Below are 20493 nucleotides of genomic sequence, written 5' to 3'. Positions count from 1 at the left end.
CGTCCATTAAATATTAGAGTTGAAATGATACCGTGCAATGGCGGCATAGGATTAGACAGAAGCGCTGAAATAAGGTGGAGCTAGACGGTGCCAATAGTCATCTCGGAGCTGAACGCAGAGTTTAAATGGGTCATGAGGTCATAACATGCATAGTTCAACTATTGCTAGTGGAAGGCCTTCACCGTGCCATTTCCTGTCACGTCCAAGAAATCTGCGTTATCCAAGATCTGGTATTATTACCATGTACTTACAAATCCGGTAATTTACTTTCATCCCATATTAGGTTTAGCGTATCATGTTAGGCTATTCCCGGATATTGAAGGCAATATCGGTCGCCACTATAGCATAGATGGAATGGCTGAGGTGATTTGCTGGTTATTTGGGTCATCAAATGCCTCTTCTTATCTTTGTCGTTTGCATTTCATTCATCATGCTAAATTAATCGTTACCAAATACTGTGCTCAATCATCGCATTGGACATCCACTCTGTATCAATACTCTCAATAGAATCGGCGACAGCCATGATTTGTGCCGTTGTCAACCCTCTGGTAAAAGCACCAGCGTTTTCCATCGTAACACCAGGATCAGACAACATGCCATGACTGAGAGCATGGGTGGACGGCGGGAAAGAGCTCGCCAAAGGCCCAGCTGGTGGATTGAGGACATCATTGGGGAAGGAGACCGGTGCAGATAAGCATCTGGGTTGGTCGTCGGGGAAGCAGCTTAGTAGTTCGTCCAGGAGCTGCAGCTCAGATCGCCGAAACTTGGCAATCAAGTTTCCATTTTCGATGATCTCTTCGAATATCGCGTAGGCTTTTTCTAGCCACATTGGGTAGTTCCATCGGATGTCGATCGCAGGCCCCATGAGAAGGACGACGGTTGAGACGAAGATGGACTCCAGGTCAAATGGAAGGAAAGTTTCTGATATGACAGTCAGCCAATGAGAACTCTATTCCAGACACATTCTTAATAGTAAGGGGAGGTATCGTACCGAGGAGACCTTCTGATTGAAGGCTCCGGAGGATGCTGATCATCTGTTGAGAGGATTCCATGCACATTTGGATCAAATTTCGAACACTGCGTGAATTATGCAGTGCATCGGAGCAATTTTCCGGTGATTCAAATCGAATCTTCAAGAAACAGAAAAGAAGTGGTCGGGTCGCAAGCACAATGCACTGGTGATAGAGAAGGTGAAGATATGCAGATGTTCTGGAAACCCCGTTCATCGATCGCTCTAGGTGCAGTGGAAAGCTAACACGGAGTTCATCGGCCAGACGAGCAATATTGGCTAAAGCCGCCTTTGTCCGAAGCAGAAAGTTCCGGTTCAAGCGTCCATCAATGGCATAAACAGCTATTAGAGTGGTTAAAACTGACCACTCGAGGGCCTGCAAGGATGGCGGGTCACTCACAGCTATTTATTTCTGCAATAATTCGAGACAGTTTGATCTGCATATCGATTCCGGCGGTCTTTTGTCTGGAACCGGGAAATGTGGGAAGTAGTGCATTCACGTGGTCATCATTCAGGGACTGAGGAAGTCCCATTAGGGAAGTCATCTCGCGATCCAGAATGTATACAGTCCACCAGATTTTGCGGCATCTCTGCACAAAGCTTTCTCCGAGATATTCGATCGGCATTTGGGTGTGAAGACCCTCGGCCATTGCCATCCGCATAGCTTGTCCAATCTGCAGCCCAGTTTAGTTAGTAAAGTATCCTGCTAGATCCAGAAAATGCTCAAGGGACATACATAATTATGTGCCGATGAGCGGCAGTCCAAGGCTTGCAAATACAGCGCGACGCAACAGAAGATTTCTATCGACTCGATTGGCTCTTGGTGAAGAATACTAACGTCTGGTAGCAACTGAAGTGCCTTGACGAAGAATTCGGCGCCCGCAGGTCTATTTCCTTGCAGTTTGTGTTGAACGAAACCTTTGCCAAACGCCAGGATCAGCAGAAAGTGGATATACCACAAGCTTGCTGTTGCATTGGGCTGAGACCCCGCATAAAATTCGTGTAAATTCCTCATAAAGTCATTCTCGTCAAAGAGGTGGTAAAGCTGCCCGCAGCGAAATTTCACGGCATTGATGAGATATAGTGCGTGGTCAAATGTGGGAACGGCCGCAATTTCTGGGTCCTGCGGCCTACGCAGACCATCCCAGCCGAGATCGTACGTCGTTCCATCAAACAGCAACGCCCCTGTGGGAAGAGCCTCTTGGTATATGCGTTCGTGGGTTAGACTCAGGACTCGGCGGGTGAATGACCAGTTTGATGATGTTCCTAAATAGACTATAGAGGTCTATCAGAATAACCAGATTTCCATCGAAAAAGGGTCAACTTACACGTTCTTCCGTTCTCTGCAGACATGAACGTGGGGGGCCCAGTGGATAGAGGGTTTGTTAACCCTGATGCTGGATCCTCTAGCTCATGATGAAACTCATCGTGATCGTTGGAGGTGGACTTGGCAATGTCTGATATATCATTTAGGTCTTTGAGATCTGCAATGCACCATCAGCATATGCATCCTCAGCATTAGCCACGTGAACAAGAGTAGAGCAACCGACCAGGGGATCTTTCCTCCGTATATTCTGGGCTCAGAGGACTGGGGTTCGACAGGTCACTTTGTTGGAAATTCGCTATCTTTTGCAGCAGCTCATCGATATACCTGGGCGCTGTCAGTCAGTGTGCTCCCGATCTCAGGCCATCAGAGGCGTACCCTTTGGTGACCAGTATCTTCTGATCCCGATCATCAAATATGCACGTGAGCTTGCGCTTATTACAGCCGTCGCAAGGCTGGGATCCGGAACACTTGATCTTTTGCCTGCGACACCGCGTGCAGCTATGTTGAGCACATCCAAGCCACGTCAGTGTTACCCAGTCCATGTGCAGCCGTCAAACGTCCAAGATCACACATACGCATTCAGAGATCGTTTCGCGACTCGTGGACCATTTCCCACCATGATCAAGATTGATTGTAGGTGCCGGGTGTGGTGCCGCTGAAGCCGGGAACGCGAAATATCAGTTTGGTGAGAATGCGGGGAAATCTGGCGGGTGGAGCCCGGTTGTGGTTCTGGGTTACGAGATGCCGATTGCGGCGCATGGGCCATGCCGCAGCGATAGGGAAAGTACGGAGTATTTCACCCTTCTATGCTGTAGTTATCGTCTCGAGGCCTGTAACATCGTGGTTTGTAAACAGGTGGACTTTTTGTTATACTGTTCTTTGTTGGTGGACCTCTTCGTCTTTGTCGATATTCTACTATTTTTTTTCATTCTCTTGAAGCCCATTGACGTCTCTTTTGAAATATGCATCGTGCTTTCTAAAAACACGTGGCCCTGTTTCTGAGTATGGTTTCACGTCGTGATGGGCAATACGTTGGCATTCCATCAAGGCAGGTACTTAGTTGTGCACAATGCACCTCGCACGCTGGCGGGCTTGGGGACAGTCCGTCCACTGATTCAGGGTCTCGGTCCTGACATCAGTGGCCGGATAAGCAACCCCTTCTTATAGCCGGAGGATTAACCCCGAATCTTGGTTAATGTTGTTTGATCACAGGACAACCAACCGCTAGCCTGACACGTCCTAGCTATTCGACTATATACATCGCCTGCGGGAGCTACGGGAGGGTGCCCGGCGATCGACACCGGCCGCTGATAAGCTTCTCCAGCGGGTGGCCCTCCCGATGGTCCCTCGTTTCAACCAGAACGTGTCATTATGCCTCTACGCGGCGGCGTCTGGAGTATTAAATATCCTATGCGAAACTCATATCCAAGAGGCTCTCTGTTCGCTACTTGTAGATGCCGAGGTGTTACAAAACGTGCATTGTGTCTAACGGTGTAACAGAATGCTAACAAAAAAATTAATGAATGACGCCTTAATACTCTTCCCTCTCTCACCAGCCAAGAATTTCTTCATTAAAACCCCAATGTCTGTAATAGGTATGACTGTCCTGGAATTGCTCTTACTGTGCTTCTTATGTTATAATACTTTAATGGGTGTGGATCTAGGGGTGGTACGCTCTGTCTACTACGTCAAATAACCCCCGGGATATATATCCGCGTCCAACGGCACACATATTCGACCTAGGTTCCACACACATCAAGCATATTGAATCATAGAAAATACAATAGAGTCGTGGAATTGAAGCGAACGAAAAACCCTTCACCAATGTTCTTGACCGATCAACACCTCATCCACGTCCACTCCGTCTACAAACCAGCGCCCCTCACCATTCCCGTCTGGGCCGAGTAGCAGATCATTGCCGCTCATCATGCGCTTACACATCTTCCCAGTCTCACGATCAAAGGTCCAGTCCTCGAGACCGTAGCACCGCTTCCAGCGCATCCCATCTTCGGCATCTTGATATTCATACCAAAACTGAACCGCGATCCGGTCGGCCCAGAAAGCGAAGAGCTCCTTGCGCAAACGATAATTGTGTTCACGCGCCCATTTAGCCGACAAAAACTCGATGATGGCGTCCGTACCCGACAAAAACGAGGTCCGGTTACGCCAGATGCAAGTCGGCGTGTATGCCTGCGCGACTCGAGGAGGATCCCTTATGCATGGTCAGAATGCTCGGTCGCATCCCTACGTCATCGTGTGACTGGCAAGCCTCCCCCGACAGTGAAAAGAGACAGACGATCATGAGCGCCATAAGAGGTATGCCCGCATGTGTGCAGGGTTTCGCACGGACACGCCATGGGAGATCAGAAGAATGCCAGGGATGAGACCTCAACGACCACATGGCCGTGCTCGGGATCTCAGCGAGTGAGATTAGGACTTACTGGGTATTCCACATGTGCTGAGCCGCCTTGACCTTTTTGCGGGCCGTCTCTTCGGTGAAAGGGGGTCTGATATCAGCCATGGTGGCCTGTGATGGTAGGAGTGTAGTGTGGGGGAGGGGCAACTACGGCAATTGATCCGGCGCGACCGTAGAACAAGGCGGCCGGCTAGTCGAGTAGGGTGCACCATCTCAGCCCAGCCTCGCCGTTCTCTCCCCCTCCCAAATACACTGACCGATGCACAGATCCGCGTAGTTCGGGATTTGCGTGCTGAATTCGGAGACGCGCAAGTACTTACTGTAGCGAGCCTTTGAGATCCCGAGCCTGTGCAAGCCAACCGACCAATGGGCATTAATTAACCCAGTGACAGCTCTGAAGTATGTGTTCTGGCACCTGGAAACGGTTGTATAAACGTACTGGCACCACAAGCCAGCGACGGAATGTGTCACGAAGTGATAGCGATTCGACGAGGTCGGCAACTGCACTACGAGTATAGATTGATCTGCTGACCATGAGCGGTGCTCAGAATGTGGTATTGTGTCATATGGTCGGGGACTGTACATGACATAAATGCCCGGGTTGGCGTCTACCACCGGATACCACCATTTGATTTCGTCTGAGATCTCCCACCTAGACGGAGCCAGATCTATTCCAGACGTGGAGATCAGGGCGAGCTCACATTCAGATTTGATGAGGACTCTAGGGAGATGGAATGTCGAGGGTAATGTGGGCTGGCCCCTTGGGAGCGATAAGTCTGATCAGAAGGCATTGCTTCCCCCCTGCCGTCGGGGTGGAATGTAGATAACCGGTTCTTTTCCCTGGCCCAAACAACATTCGATCATCGCGGAGAGTGTCCAGTCGGAGGTTGCTTGTGGGGTACGGCGATCTGCCGAAATTAGATTCAAGTCGCTGCTGGTGGAGGCGGAGGTAAACATTCACACGGAGTATACACTAGCTCCCGCACAACCCTTGACCATCAGCCCGTCGAAACACGAAAAGTAAAATAGTGTACAGAAACAGATGGACAACTTTCAATCAGAGACTCAATCTCGGAGCATATAGTCAACAAAGGAGGACAGAGAAGTAGGATTCGGAGAGAAGCCCGTGGTGAGCTCGGGCATTCCAGCTCGACCGGGAATCTCTCTTCCCCCCATTCCACAACAGTTGTGCTGAGGCATGCCACCCCCGACCCTTTCACCACTTCTCTTTTCATCGCAACACCCTGAGCGACTGACTGGCTACACGACTTCCTCACCTCCGTGTCGACTGCTCTCGTTGAATCGGGCATCAAGCTCCCCGCCTCTCGTTCTGTGTCGCTAACCTCACGATGCCGTGTTAGCCAGCCCTTCGTTCCTCATTACTTCCCCAGAGACTACTGGCGTCGATCATTAACCCCCTAATCTTCCTTTCGCACGAACGTCCCGTCTGGTTCGTTTGACCCGGTCTTGTGAGTCTGGGAAAGAGCGGGGCGTGATGTTTGGCTGGTGGCTAACGAAGTGCAGTTCTATCCTAACTACACAAATACCCAGAACAAAACCAAATACCCTGATGAGACTTTGAGTACAAATTACGACCGCGCCACCCAAACAATGGAGCAAGCCATGTTGGAGATGGCTGACTCCCATCGGAGACGGCAGCCCTTGACGGATGCTTCCAGCAGAATCAACCACGCCAAATCCCCAAAGGTCGAGACCCCTCGTTTGCGAGTCGAGGACTTGGAGCAGCTGAAAACACCGGACCGCATGTCCGTCGTCATGAGTCCCACTCCCCGAGACAACAAAGAGAACCAACGGCTGTCCGTAGCCACGGATTTTCAGTCTGATTCAGCCCGCAATTCCGTGGTTTCCGCCGTGTCAATCCTGTCGAACAAGGGCAAAAGGAAGACACATGTAGGACCATGGCAGTTGGGACGAACCCTGGGCAAGGGCGCCACGGGCCGGGTTCGCCTCGCCAAGCATGCCGTGACGGGACAGACGGCGGCAATCAAGATTGTCTCCAAGAAGTCCGCCGCCATGGTCCAGAGTGAAAGTATTGCGGCAATGGATCGGAATGCCAGTAACTTCTCGGGGTTCTCCAACGCTCGGCACATGCCCTGTGGAATTGAACGTGAGGTGGTGATTATGAAGTTGATCGAACATCCTAATCTCATCAGCTTGTACGATGTGTGGGAGAACCGTGGAGAGCTGTACGTATCCCAGATCCTCCAGAAACCTCTCCAAACGGCTAATGGCAAATAAGGTATCTCGTTTTAGAGTATGTGGAAGGTGGGGAGCTCTTCGACTACGTCTCCAACAACGGGCCGCTGCCGGAAGAAGAGGCTGTGCGTCTGTTCCGCCAGATCATCGCTGGACTGGGGTACTGTCATCGATTCAATATTTGCCACCGCGACTTGAAGCCTGAAAATATCTTGCTTGACGGCAATCACAACGTGAAGATTGCAGATTTCGGCATGGCTGCGCTTCAGCCAGCTGGTCATTGGCTGAATACCTCCTGCGGAAGTCCACACTACGCAGCACCAGAGATTATCTATGGACGCAAATATCGTGGTGACAGGGCCGATATGTGGAGTTGTGGAATTATTCTGTACGCGCTGTTGACCGGCTATCTTCCATTTGATGGTGGTGATCTTGCAAACACACTGCGCCTGGTCAAGAAGGGCGACTATATGATCCCTCCTGAGCTCAGCGATGAGGCTGCAGACCTCATTCAGAGAATTCTGCAGAAACGACCGGAGGATCGCATTACAATGCAGAATATTTGGCTACACCCGCTGCTCACCAAGTATGAGAAGCTTCATAATGCAATGGCCGACTACTACATTGGACCGCCCCCTCCGTTATCTGTCAAGGATTGTGGAGACCTGGTCACATGTCGTCAAGATGTGGACATCGATATTTTACGAAACCTTCAGACATTGTGGCATGATGTGAAGCCCGATGCTCTAATTGACCGACTTATGTGCATCGAGTACGTCTTTCCTCCAACTGGACAACAGTGATCGGAGCACTAACCATAACTCTAGACCAACCCATGAGCGGATGTTCTACAATGCTCTTGTGAAGTTCCGAGATGAGCAGCTTGAGAACTACCAGGGACAGCCATTGGAGCACTCAGCCAGTGATTATCACCACATCTCTCGCCCTGGAGACAAAGTTCGCAGGGGACGGAGCATGTCTAAGCGACGTTCTCACGTCTCCGTGGTCAAGGACCTTCGCCGTCAGCTGAGCTCAACACAAGAACCCCAGTCTTCTGCAAGCGTGGAAAGTTATGATCCGTATAGATCTCCGAAGCCAAAGACCCTAGCAAAAGAGGTGAAGTATGCACAGATAACGATCCATAGAGCTCCGGATGTTCCTGAAGAGGGCGAAATTTCGCCAGCTATGAAGCCGCCTCCCTCTATTGCCGAGGAGCAAGAGCCAGAGGATTTGGATGGTGTGACGAGCTCACCATTCACGGTCCTTCAAAAGCGCAAGCACAAGCCCAGCTCGATGAAATCATTCCAGTCTTCTAAAGTCCCCCACTCCAGCTCCCGATGTCCTGGTTTGTCCACTCGCTCGACTAGCTACCGCCGTAACGTTTCGTTCCGCCATCCACGCAACCGCTCCCAGGGTTCTGCCAAACCCAAAAAGAGAAAGACCGCTACTAGCCAGCAATCTGATATTAAACGCTCTCCAAGCGCAGCCAGCTTGCAGATGATTGCAGATGGGCTTGATGTACCAGAGACGCCGAGCAGCCCACCCCTTCCAAGGCAGCCGATCGTTGTTCGACCTAGTGGCATTAAGGTTAAGAATCTGTGTCGTGAAAGGAAGGTGCAACATTCAGACATCATTTGGAAGGAAGATGCCCGCAAAGTGTCCCATGAGCTTAGCCGAATTTGTGAAGAAGCATTCAATGGAAGCTCTATCACGACCAAGCGGACTGCTAGCACCGAAGCAGGATACGAGACACCAGGAACTCCCATGTCGGTTGCGAGTCCGGAGCAGTGTTCAGCCCCTCCTGTGAAGCACTCCTTGGCAACCCCAAAGGCAACTCCCAAGGAATCGGGGCGAACTTATAGCATCCAGGAGCTGACCGAGACCCGTCGGAAACTGGTTGAACATAGCAAAGGTCGCAGTGACAACATTCCGGCATACTTATCTGGGGTTATTGGTCACCTTGATCGCCTGATCGAGGAGGATCAAGTGCAAAATCCCCCTCGGCACGGTTTGGAGGAGAGCACCTCAACCCTTGTGGACCCCTTCAGTGGGGGTACTGAGGATACTTCCTTGCCAGTGATTAACGAGGAATTTGCAAGCCCGGTGCGCGGCCCTTGCGAATACAGCCACATGCCGAAGCTCCAGAAGAAGGCACGAGGATCCACCATGACGAGCTGTGGCAGTGACCCTAAAGCCACTATTCGAATGGTGCCGCAAAGCTCGCTACGATCTCTCGAAGAAGTCAAACCGTTAATGATCCGCAAGAAAGTTCAAATCAGTGATTCGGAGGCTGTCAACAGCGACTCTGTGGAAGCCACGCGGCATTTTTCTCATAGTTCTCGACAAAGCCGTCATCCTGGCGGTCTAGAGCCCATTGACGAAATCCCCATTTCTCCCAAACGACCAATTGACAGCAGGAAGTGGTCGTGGTTCAAGCACCGCCCACACGGTACCGACAGTCCGCCATCCCTGCCGCCAAAAGACAGCAAGCCTATCATCCCAAGCAATGGAACTGTTGTCATTCATCCTCCACAGGAAATTTCGCAGCAAGATCCCGCATCACCTGTCAGGACCTCTGATAAACGAAGGGCACCTACCCGCAAGTCATCTATGGAACGTTTTGGCGGTAGCTTCCTCAAAAGGCTGATGCCGAAGAAGTCGAATAAGGCCCTGTCTCAGCCTGAGACGAGTAGGTTGAGCTGCTTCCCATATCGACACATCACACTGACAACCCATCAAGACAACGAGGCAACAAAAACCCAGGATCCTCGAGACTCAGCTATGCTCCGCAAGGGCTTCCCCGACCCTGAAAGCTCTTTTGAATCCTCTACTCCTCCCAACGCGCCTCGCAACAAGCGCCTCTCACTTGCAACCCAGAACTGGTTTGCCCGAGTGTTCCAGATCAAACCAGCATCTAGAGTCATTGCTTTGAACACCTCAAAGGTCAAGGGTCGCAAGGAAGTATACAAGATGCTGCGCGAATGGGAGGAGTACGGCATGGAAAACGTCTACGTGGACAAGAGCAACAACATTGTGCATGGCCAAGTCAGCGAAGCCAACTGTAAGGAACACCCTTCCCCTCTTTATGTTACTCAGCACTGACCACTATCTAGTCCTTCGTCTGCGAGAGGTCGAGTTCACCGCTGAGTTCTATACCGTGCTCGAGCACGGTCGTCAAGCCAATATTAGCCTCGTCCAATTCAAACAAGAACGTGGCGCTGCCTCTTCTTTTAACAAAGTGGTTGACACTGTGCACATGATGCTGAAAACCCGCGGCTTGGTTGTCGAGGATCCTGTCCGGGCGAAGAGGATGTCCCGCGTGCTGGACACCATTCCAAATTCTTCTTGATCCATCCCTTTCTACCTCCCAATCCCCCCATCTAACCTCTTCTCCCCATTAGCCAGTCGCTCGCTCACTCACTCATCTCGCATTTGCTACGTTCCAGCCTTGCAAAAGCTATTGCATCTCTTTTCCCGTTCTCGATTTACTACCCCCCACACTCGCTTGCATCTCCTTAGTCAACCTACCACTCAATGCTGCCGTCGAGCTCGGTCTTGTTTGGCATGCCAGTGTCCTACTTTCAGTTTACATTTCCTACGTCTTTTTTCAACCCTATCTTGTTTACCGGCTTGCGATGCCCGGTCTTCCCGTTCGTTTTCCAAAATCATCTCGCCCCTGCCCTCTATCTCACATCTCATTTATCTCCGTCTGTTCCCTCAACGTGCTTCATTTCACAGCTTCTATTTGCCTCATCTAATCAGACTCCATGTAATTCATAATCGCAGCGTGTTCGTTACTAGAGTAGCTTGCCAGACTGGTACTTTCTTGAGTCGGACCGGGTGGAAAGGAGTGGAAGTGATGAGACCATGTAGTTCGTGAATTCACTTAATTTTATCTTGTTTAATGGCAACCAACTGCTTCAAGACTATTGTTTCTCCATGAGAAGCCCCCAGTCATCTGGCAAATCAGCTGTAGAACAGCTTGGTCGATTCCTCAGATCTACATTGTTTGCGGGAAACGCATTTTCCCGCCCAACTTTCCCATCGTCACAGCACAAAAGAGAGCCAACCTTCCACCTGATTACTAGACGCATTGCGATTTCCAAATCCAGGCTTATGAGAATTCGTTGTCATATTGTTAACTTTCTCTCCCTTGGCTTGGGTGCCTGAGGAGTAGATTTAAGTCAACGTTCCGAGGCTAGCAATCCCCAATCCCCAATCCCCAACACCCTGCCTCAGAGAATAACCCGGTGCTCGTGGTCCCTGTGTGGACATGGGACGACTGACGCAGTCCATTCATCAATGTCTACGCAGGAAGTACAGTATCATTTTAGAATGTTGGAGACTCTAATACCTCTAGGGGAATCACAGTCGCCCTATGTCCTATCTCCATCTAGACCCGTAATTCTAAGAAAGGTAGTGGGACTACGGAGGAGAGAGAGCGGACAAGTCCACTATTACGTGCACGAGCAGATTGCAGAAGGAAATTCGCGGATTGAAGTCCACTATACCGACGTCTTCCCGGGACTGCACTGTAAGATCTTCATTTTGGGGCTCGCTGGTGCTTCCTCTCACAAACTCGGTTCTACAAGACAACTTGGGACAGCCCAAGGAGACGGCGTTTTCGCGATTACAAATGTAATGAGCGCAACCTGTCACATTGAAATGCTCATAATTACCAAAGCCGCAGAAAATACCGGTCATCTCCCTCGAAAGTTCTCCGCGATGGCGGTCAAACAAGATGATCAGTGGGAAGGACCCAGTTGTTCAGCTGCCACTGCCATCCTCCCGAAATACAGACTGCTACTTGCGAACATCACTCCAAAATACCGCTTACGTTCATGGCCGGAAGCCAGTTAGTACTGTTCAAATGATTCATCTGAGCAAGTATACGCTGTCGTTTGAGACGATGACTGATTCTAGCGGGACAGTGCTGGACACGTTTCTGCCCAATATCAATGTCATAGAGAAAACGGGGCATATAGCACGAAACGAGTCGCCTGGAGACGACACCTACACTGTATTTCTGAATGATCAGCGCATCGCCCTCTGTAATCTCACCTCGTACAGGATCGGTGATCCGAGCCTTTATATCCCTGTTGGCGCATCCAAAGCCTTTGCATTCGGCCCATGGAAAGATCGAGCTGCCAACATGCGGAACGTGAATCGCTACCCGCCCGGAGCCGAGGTATACAGTAGCCCGATGACCTCGCAAGATGGTCTGGTTGAATCTGTGGCGTTACCAACATCCCTTCCGGGCTGATCTATGCCGCTTGGGGGTATAAGAAGCGGGGACCGATTGTGATGGAGATAAGGGCGCCGTCTGGGCTTGAAGGGAAAGCCCATGCTTCCACTTGCGGTGCTATTCAGGCGGCGATCAGCGAGAGCAGTGGGGTTTTATCATACCATCGATAAGGGCGTGCGGGTGATCATCGTGGAAGAGCAGAAGGGTGGAGACCAGCTTCCAAGCTAAAATAGTACTTTTTCACGTTGCGGCATCTGAGCAGCTTTGTTCGGGGAGAGCCGCAGTATATGCCCCCATGTTAGCCCTAACCAGGGCCGCCCATCCATATCGGCAACCCGATCAACCCTAAGTCCATGTCGGCCGACGTTCTTTTCCTTTGATACTCATCGCACTCAACATAGCGCACTCGCAGGAAGATAGACTTATCGATTCTACCTCATCAAGTAGCCTATACTGGTCTACAAAGAAAGCAAAGTGCAAATAAATCACGCAACCGTGGCACACGATGTTCACCCGATCGTATTTGATCAAAATAGGGCGCTTAACCGACGGGGGAAAAAGGTAGCATGAAAAATCAAAGCCTAGAGAGCATGCGAACGCAGAAAAATCTCAATATAGAGTGATCAGACAGCCTCCCAGTGATAAACAGACACAAGCAAGAGAAACGCAAAACATCAACCAAAGAGTATAAAAGAGTTCACAAAGCCGACCATCTTTTGTCGCAACCAGGGGACCACCGACACGCGGAAAATTTCAGATTGCCTTCCCTGATGGGTAATATAGATGTACGAGGAGAGGGAAAAAAAAGAGAAAACCAACAAAGCATCGAAACAGAAAATGATGAAAACCCGAACCGGAACGCAAAATTGCAAGTTGTTCAAATAGCCGCCCGAAATTTGTGACAAGTGGAAAAAATGTGGTTGTTGCCGCCCGTTGCTGAGATATATTCACAGGATCGAGCAGTGGTGTGTATAGAATTCGTTGAGTGTTGTTTTAGGCCCGAGTCAATCTGTACCTTAAGATCAAGTGGAGACCATGTATAGCGACTATACCCAGAATCCCGGCTGATCTCTCGGTTATCGCACGGTTCGCCATTTTGGGACTCGGGCCTTCCTCCGCAATTAAATCAGAGAATCGAAATGTATAACAATAAAAATGTCGTATGCCGATATCAAAGACCGTACGGCCTGACGATCTCGGAGTTAAACTTCATGCGGCTCGTAAAGCTCATGGGTCCGCGTGTTCTTTCGTCGCTTCGTGGTCGAATCGAACCAGATCAGAGACCGTTTGTCGTCAAAAATTCATCCAGCCTGGATATCTAGGGAGGGAGTTGCATTGCGTAGTCCATGGGAGATCCTTGGATTCCCCCTCCCTTTCCGATCCCGATGATTGCCGATTATCGATTATCGGTTTGTCGCGCCGCGCTATCGATAATGACCCCCTGCGTTCGCCAAGGTTCGTGCGCATCCGAAGGGGTAATAGGAACAAATATTCCAGGGATGTTCCTCGACCAGTTCAGTCCAACCGCGTAGCTCCGATGAGACCACGCTGCCTCTAGGTAACCATACAACACATGGTAATTTTCAACCGTGTGGCCAGCACACGGTCTCTGCTCATTCCCTCTGCCGACTCCCCCCCCGCATTCCCGTCGCGTCCTGCGCACCCGTTCCTCGACAGCGTCCCGTCATGACCCTGCCGGGGGATTACCGGGGGCCCCGGCGGTTCAGCTGATTGAGCATGTCGCTGTCGGTGCTAGAGCGGCCCTGAGAGTCGCCGTCCGCGCCTGGGTTCAACATATCGCGCACGTTCAGGCCGCCGCGCTGGGAACCGCCGGGAGTCGAGGTCGGAGGGGGCGTCTGACCGGCGGGTGGTGGCTGCAAAGGTGCATATGGCGAACCGTGCGGTGAGGTCGAGTGACGGGGCTGCTCATAGGCGTAGCCGGCCTGCGGCGAGGTGCGCTGGTCGTGCGGGTGGCCGTAGTAGGGGCTCGGGGCGGTGTGAGTCTGGTATCCGGGGGTAGAACTGGCGGGTGTAACAGGAGCGAGATTGGCCGGCTCGGGGTAATCGAAGCCCGTGCCAGAGCCGCGCCGCTGTCTCTGAAAAACCCACAAAATCAAAACATTAGATCGGGCCTTCCCGCATGGAGGGGAATGGTTGCCTTACCGGATCTGGCATAGTCGGCGCAAGGGGCGGGGGCCCCCCGTCGGTGGGGGGTCGGCTATACGGATTCGCATACATCCCTTGGGGCGGCGGCAGGGTGGTTTCGGGGCCTTGCACCACTTGGTTAGGGGGAAGCGGCTGGCCATGGGCACCGTAGAGAATGGTGCCGGGGGGAGGCTGGCCGTTGGCATGGCTTCCCGGGCGCATGTGCGGGTAGGCGGCATGCGCAGGGACAAAGGCTTGTGCCTGTGAAGAGACGGGCGTGAACATGCAGTCCTGGTTGAACCGCTGGCAGTTGGTGCAGCGTCCATCGGGGGAGTTCTCAAATCCCGAACAACGAATCTATATCAAGCGCCGTCAGTAAGAAATGCTTCTGGCTGCCGGGCGCCTTTGCTTCCGTCCGAGCTCGACACCAGTCTCCTCCGTGGCATACCTTCCGTCGGCGACAATATCGGCAGGCAATGGCGGTTCGCTGGCGCGGAGCGGCTGCATGATATGGCATTGGTTGTTGTTGTGGGGGAGCCTGCTGGTATGGATCAGCCCGGTAGGCTCCCGGCGGCGGCGGCAGCCGGTAGTCCTGCGGCGCGTGCGGGTGAATGGCAGCCATGTGTGGCGGAGCAGGATATTGCGACGGTGGTGGTGGTGGATAGTAGCCTCGATCGTGCTCTGGAGGAGCGGGATAGGACGGCGGCGGGTACTGGAGGAAGCGACATGTTTAGTCCACGAGTACATAACCTGGAGGCCATGATGACGCAGTGCGGTGCCCTTTCTCACATACCGGATAGTGAGGCTGCTCGTAGGGGTAGGGGCGCGAGCGATGGGGATCGTCGGAGGGTGGAGGAGGATATTGTCCCTGGCGGCTGGGGTCGGTCTCGGGGGGAGGGTAGTGGCCCCGGCGATTGGGGTCTCCGTCGGGGAGGCGGGACATTGGGGTGTTTATGAGAGGAAGGAAAGAAGAGGGGGAGGCCGTGTAAGATGTTAGATGAGATGAGTCAAGGGTGCAGGGATGTGACGTCGAGTTATGAAAGGGGGACGAGTCGAATCACACGGGCGACGCCAGCATAACGCGGTCACGCAGGGGAAAGCAGGTCGATGCAGGTCGATCCAATTTGGCCCAACGCAGAATAGCCAAGAAAAGAAAAGGAAGAAAAAGAAAGAGTGCTAAAGGAAGGAGGCAAAATAAAAGAAAAAAGGAAAATAAGAAATAGGAAATCGGAAAGAAGACGAAAGAAGAAAAAGAAGAAAAAAAGAAAAAGAAAAGAGCCTCGGCGACTATGACGTGAGCAGGATGGAGAGTGGAGGCGGGAGCGTCGTAGGGTGGATGTATACCAGGTGTATAGAGCGGGTGAGTATGGAAAGAGACCTGGAGGGAACGAAAGGAGAAAAAAGAGAAAAGAAAAAGAAAAAGAAACGGACGAGATAATCTCACGACCGATAAGAGCGCCGGACCACTAGGCTGGGGAGAGAGGAATGCAATGGAATTCTGGAAAAGACGAGTGGAAGAGGACAGAGAAAGCCCCAGTGGTCTCCCCCTTGTCAGATCGGAGACATGATAATAATGATTATCCCAGATAAAAGACAAAATCAAAATTCGGGGCGGAAAAAAAAAATAAAAAATTCGGGGCAATAATTACAGTGTATGAGATCTGGTTCCTCGAGCCTACGGTGTACTCCACAAAATGCTCAGTATCCCAAGTCTCCGTCATCCATCGTCGGGAAAGGAAAAAGAAAAAGAAATTCATAAGAATCATCCTTGAACCAATTTTCTGATTGGCAGCAGAGGGCATTTTTTAGCACAAACGGGGTGGAGCCCGGGCAGGGCCCGCGGGCTAAGCGGCGCCGGTGACCCGTCGACATGGACGGGGGACCCTCCTTGACGCTAGGGCATCAGCTGAACCAGGCAAGCCCCCGTGTGGCCCACGCCATGGATGCCCAGGGTTAGGGGCTTAGCTCCTAGCCCGAGTAGTAAGCTTGCCGTCCAGTACGAACGGCCATTGACTGGCCCTGACCGGCCCTGCCCGGCTCCCCTAACGCGCTAGTCGCTCCCTCGTTCCTCTCGTCACTCTCGTTGCCATGCTGCACTCCCTCCCCGCCCCCCCATAGGGTACCGTGAATCGGCTGCTGCGATGCCGAGAACGGCGACTGGCGGGCGCATCGATTGCTAGTGCCCGCTGCCCGCCTGCAGAGAAAACTTTCTTTTATGGCTTACCACTGGCCGCGATTCGGTTGCTTTGGAGAGAGCTAATCGTTTGTCATTTTGTCTTTTTTCCTGTCTCAAAGTCTGCAAGTGCACGATTGTGAGGGTAGGTTTCATGTCGATTCCGCGAGGTATCCGTTCGTAGGTATAAGCTCTGAGCGGGAATCAACCCGACACGGTCGTATACAAGTGGCCTCACCGCAGGTTTTAGCCCCCATCTCGGTTTTGACGTTAATGACGGGGCATCCTGGGAAGGTACTCCGGACTGCACACTAGCGGGGAAGCCAGACAAAGAAAAAATTCCCGAGCCAGGAAACCTGACATCATTACCGACCAGTCCCCAGCAAAAGAGAGCGAGAGAGGAATCAAAACCACATTTAGTACCAGGTGACTCGATGTGCGGTCGACCAGGGTTTGTATGGATAAACCCTGCCATGCACGATGTTGAGCGTGGATCGTCATGGTATTCCTCCGTGATCCTTGGCTCGGACGAGTCGATGGGGCCATGGGCGAGGGACGACTCGGACCGTTGTTGCACAACCGCAACCGGCCCCGTGGAACCAGGATTCTTCTCCATGGCGATGGGCACGGGTCGGGGCGAAAAGTCGCTTGTTTGTTGCAACCCCAATCTGCAGCCAACACCGCCTCCGCTCCAGCCCGGCGCAGTCTAGCGGAGAAGGGCCAGGAAATGGCGGCAAGAACAAGAAAAAAAAAGAATCAAAAAGGGTAAAAATTAATTAGAATAAAATAATTAAAAAAAAAAGGGGGGGGGGGAAGAAGGGACCGACCTCCAACCAGGCAAAGGGCCCGGCAAAGCGAAGCAAAAACAACCTGCTCGCGGCGAGGTACATGAGCGCTACTGCATGTACTATCGAACCTCTCTCCCCCTCCCGCAAAAGGCACTTTGCACCTTTGCACCTTCCCAGCGCGCCGCGTGGGAGGCGGTGTGAAGTGGCGATCAGACTTCAGCTGATGAGTGGGGTTCAGCTCTCTTGCCACCCTCCATTACCCGATACGAAGTGTCTGGTGACGAGAGCGGAGCCCATTCTGACATGCTGACCGGAGGGAATGGAGTCACTAAGTTCCCAGGGCTGTAGCACTGGATCCGGAAAGCCCATCATGAGCCATGGTAACCTGCATTAGCGTACGAGTCGACCGCTGACAGGGGCGGGTTCCTTGTCGAAGAGCCACAACCACGTTGTACGGGAGGAAAGTGGTCCTCCGTCACCGCCAATACCGGCGGTGGTCCACCTATGCATCACATAGGAAGAGGAGTTGGGCAAGTGGAAAAAAAAGAAAGGATTCCAGGGAAGACATGGGATGGAGAGCAGGGGGGGGAAAGAAAGGGGAGACAAGCCCAGGCGGACTATGATCCATGATTGGGCCTCAGACGAGACACCTGATACCAGGAAAGCATCATCAATCTCCTCTTCCAACCCACCGCCCCTGTGTGGTTTCCTCGTTCTTTTTCTCCTCCGGAGTGAAACACCCTGGTGAGCTAGCGTGGTGGTGGAAGACGAGAGGGCGAACTTGTGCGGCCTGTGTGGTCGGGGTACTTGTCCCACGGGCCGCTCCGGCCTTCCCGCCGATCTCATGCATGTGTGCCATCTGGACGACCTCGGGCGCCTTGTCGAGCGTGCAGTAGCGAGTCTGGTGATTGGTGTCCCCGTTCCCGCTTCCATGAACCACTCCCCTTTAGGGCTGGCTGGGTTTTTGGAGGGGGAGGAGAGGGTTCACCGGAAGCGTCACATATTTTTATGGTGTTGACCTTGATCTGGCGCCCTTCTGCCACGTTTTTTTCTCTCTCTCTTTCAGACGGGCAGGACCCAATCGGCTCGTGCATTGCCGTCCGCGTCTTTCCGCTTTCCGCACTCCACTCTTCTGGCGCGGCCAGTTCAGCTTGCTGTTAGTGTACCATGCTCCGGACTCTCCAGAGGGCTCCACACTGATCCAAAGCCACTGGCCACTCGATGCAGTTTGTTTTGGGGACGCGCTAGTCGATTCGGACCCAAAAACAAGGGACTGAGCGCAGGCTTAGGGACCCAACCGCCGCCCGACCGGTCGTAAAGTCCCAGGCTGCGATGATTATTTCCTGCGCCCCCGTCGCTGAGAATTGTTTTTTTCGTAATTTGTTTTTGAGAAATTTCCCTTTCTGTTCCGGCCCCCCGGTCGCCCGCCCCTCTTTTCATAACCCACACGGGAGCGCGTCTATCGACAGGGATGGAGCCCGTCGGGCACTAATAGACGCTGCCATGCGCTTCCCGCATGGCTGAACGGTCACGGGAACAGGGACAGAGCCTATGACAACGCAGAATGGCGGGTTTGACCCTCGGCGACCTGACGTGGTCCAGCAGAGTGATGCGGGACTGGATGACAGGGTGTGTGAAGCGGTGGTAAGTTTGTCCTGCCTGAATGCGAGGCAGTGCTGAGCATGACCTGGGTCGTGTGATAGCCTAGTCCGCGAGGCCACCAGTCCGAGGGGAGAGCGCCTGTGAGCACCGAATTGGCGGTGACACACCGTTGCGATTCCAACTCTGATCGGGTTGAAAAGCCGGGTGTCGTACAGAGCGGGACGATCACATTGCTTTTTCCTGCTGCTGCTTGCCGGCGCATGAGCGATCTGACTGTGGACCTTGATTGGCGCCTCACCTGGGGGGATCCATGTTCCGTTCGATCTCTCGTTCAACAGCGTGCATTGTGGGTTCGACGGCAAGTGACACCAGAGCGGCACTGACACCCGGACTCGAAAGGAAAGATGTGACTGAAATGCAGCGTGCAGTAGACAGGCAGTAGAGTTGGGTCAAGAGGAGTGTGACCGTCGAGGAGGATGCGTTGTCGTCGACGCCATTGCCGCACGTGGTTGCCGCACGGAGGGCAAGTATACTGACAAGATACGGTACACGATACATATTACGTCCACACAGATGATGCAGGATGCCCAGGGCCTTTCTTTCAAGGTTCCTTGGGCAGCAACCGAACTGACTTGAGGCTTGCAAGGCAATCAACATCGCTTGTTCGACGCCATCATCGGGTGAAGCGCGAGCTATTGCATCGATACTGTACGGAGGAGTACCCACGATCGCATTAATTTTAGGGCGGCGCAGTTAGACCCAGAATTTGCAAGAGTGTCGCGGTTTGATTGTTGCCCATCTATTGCTCGATCTTAGAGGAGGCTACTATTTCCGCCAATGGAATGTGGCTTGCTGTCAAGCTGACGCACAAGTACAGTACTTATGTACGGCTGCCGGGTCAGCCATCAAACATTGCGATTGATTGCGGAAGACTCTATGTGATTTATATCTGTTCACTGTTACCTTGAACCTCGCGTTTATACAAGTTACGATCAAAGGATTTTGCCCGCTGCTCACCTAATGTCATGATAGCGAGTTTCGGCTTCAAGACTTGACTAGTTAGCTCACACCTAGACCACAGGCAGACATGAGAATACTCCCGGAATTGGATATCCAGGGCACTGCAATTCTTCTCACCTACTCCCATTGACTCATCTACGCCATTCCTCTGCTGGACTTGGTGTTAGCGCTATGCTGCCTAACAAAGTTTACCTGAGCAACCCACAACCACCATCCTCGAAACAGACGAGAAAACCCCACCATTTACCATTTCCAGTTCTGCAGAGTTCAAGTCCTCATTTTGCCACGTTTTTGCAGACAGCCACCTTGAACCTACACAAATGAAGCTTACTGTTGACGACCCCAATTCTCGGACGGTCTCGTTGATTTGTGTTTCACCCGCAGGAAAAAATCTCCCCTTTCCGCCATGCCAATGACAAGCCTTCGTAGAACCGCTGCCAATTTCGAAGTCGACGCCCTCTCCGATTGTCAACCCAACCATCCCACCTATCAACACATTGACCTGCCTACTTCGGGGTATATCGCAAGCCAGCCATGCGCAGAACCCACAC

At 52.3% G+C, this 20493-nt stretch overlaps 5 protein-coding genes across 5 annotated transcripts; 2 read left to right on the top strand and 3 right to left on the bottom strand.

The window, feature by feature from the left end:
* Positions 1–445: 445 nt before the first annotated feature.
* N7482_004935 (uncharacterized protein) lies at positions 446–2955 on the bottom strand (the record flags this gene model as incomplete). Its single annotated transcript, XM_056687060.1, has 8 exons — positions 446–921; positions 992–1351; positions 1410–1683; positions 1746–2284; positions 2338–2493; positions 2560–2660; positions 2712–2834; positions 2912–2955. The coding sequence occupies 8 exons, from the start codon at positions 2953–2955 to the stop codon at positions 446–448; spliced, it is 2073 nt and encodes a 690-aa protein (XP_056542615.1).
* A 1199-nt stretch (positions 2956–4154) lies between these two features.
* N7482_004934 (uncharacterized protein) lies at positions 4155–4857 on the bottom strand (the record flags this gene model as incomplete). Its single annotated transcript, XM_056687059.1, has 2 exons — positions 4155–4548; positions 4778–4857. 2 exons carry the CDS (start codon positions 4855–4857, stop codon positions 4155–4157), a joined length of 474 nt encoding a protein of 157 aa, XP_056542614.1.
* A 1506-nt stretch (positions 4858–6363) lies between these two features.
* N7482_004933 (uncharacterized protein) lies at positions 6364–10318 on the top strand (the record flags this gene model as incomplete). The annotated part of the gene is made up of 5 exons (XM_056687058.1): positions 6364–6959; positions 7013–7741; positions 7797–9658; positions 9710–10030; positions 10083–10318. The coding sequence occupies 5 exons, from the start codon at positions 6364–6366 to the stop codon at positions 10316–10318; spliced, it is 3744 nt and encodes a 1247-aa protein (XP_056542613.1).
* A 1521-nt stretch (positions 10319–11839) lies between these two features.
* On the top strand, positions 11840–12232 carry N7482_004932 (uncharacterized protein; the record flags this gene model as incomplete). The annotated part of the gene is made up of 1 exon (XM_056687057.1): positions 11840–12232. One exon carries the CDS (start codon positions 11840–11842, stop codon positions 12230–12232), a length of 393 nt encoding a protein of 130 aa, XP_056542612.1.
* Positions 12233–13917: 1685 nt separating this feature from the next.
* On the bottom strand, positions 13918–15302 carry N7482_004931 (Zn(II)2Cys6 transcription factor domain-containing protein; the record flags this gene model as incomplete). The annotated part of the gene is made up of 4 exons (XM_056687056.1): positions 13918–14310; positions 14378–14716; positions 14808–15071; positions 15153–15302. The coding sequence occupies 4 exons, from the start codon at positions 15300–15302 to the stop codon at positions 13918–13920; spliced, it is 1146 nt and encodes a 381-aa protein (XP_056542611.1).
* Between the last annotated feature and the right edge of the window lie 5191 nt (positions 15303–20493).

The sequence above is a fragment of the Penicillium canariense genome (genome assembly GCF_028826845.1).
Source record: "Penicillium canariense strain IBT 26290 chromosome Unknown utg000003l_segment0_segment0, whole genome shotgun sequence".
Taxonomy (NCBI): Eukaryota; Fungi; Ascomycota; class Eurotiomycetes; order Eurotiales; family Aspergillaceae; genus Penicillium; species Penicillium canariense.
The sequence above is the reverse complement of the archived record's forward strand: the minus strand, read 5'-3'. Positions and strand labels throughout refer to the sequence as shown.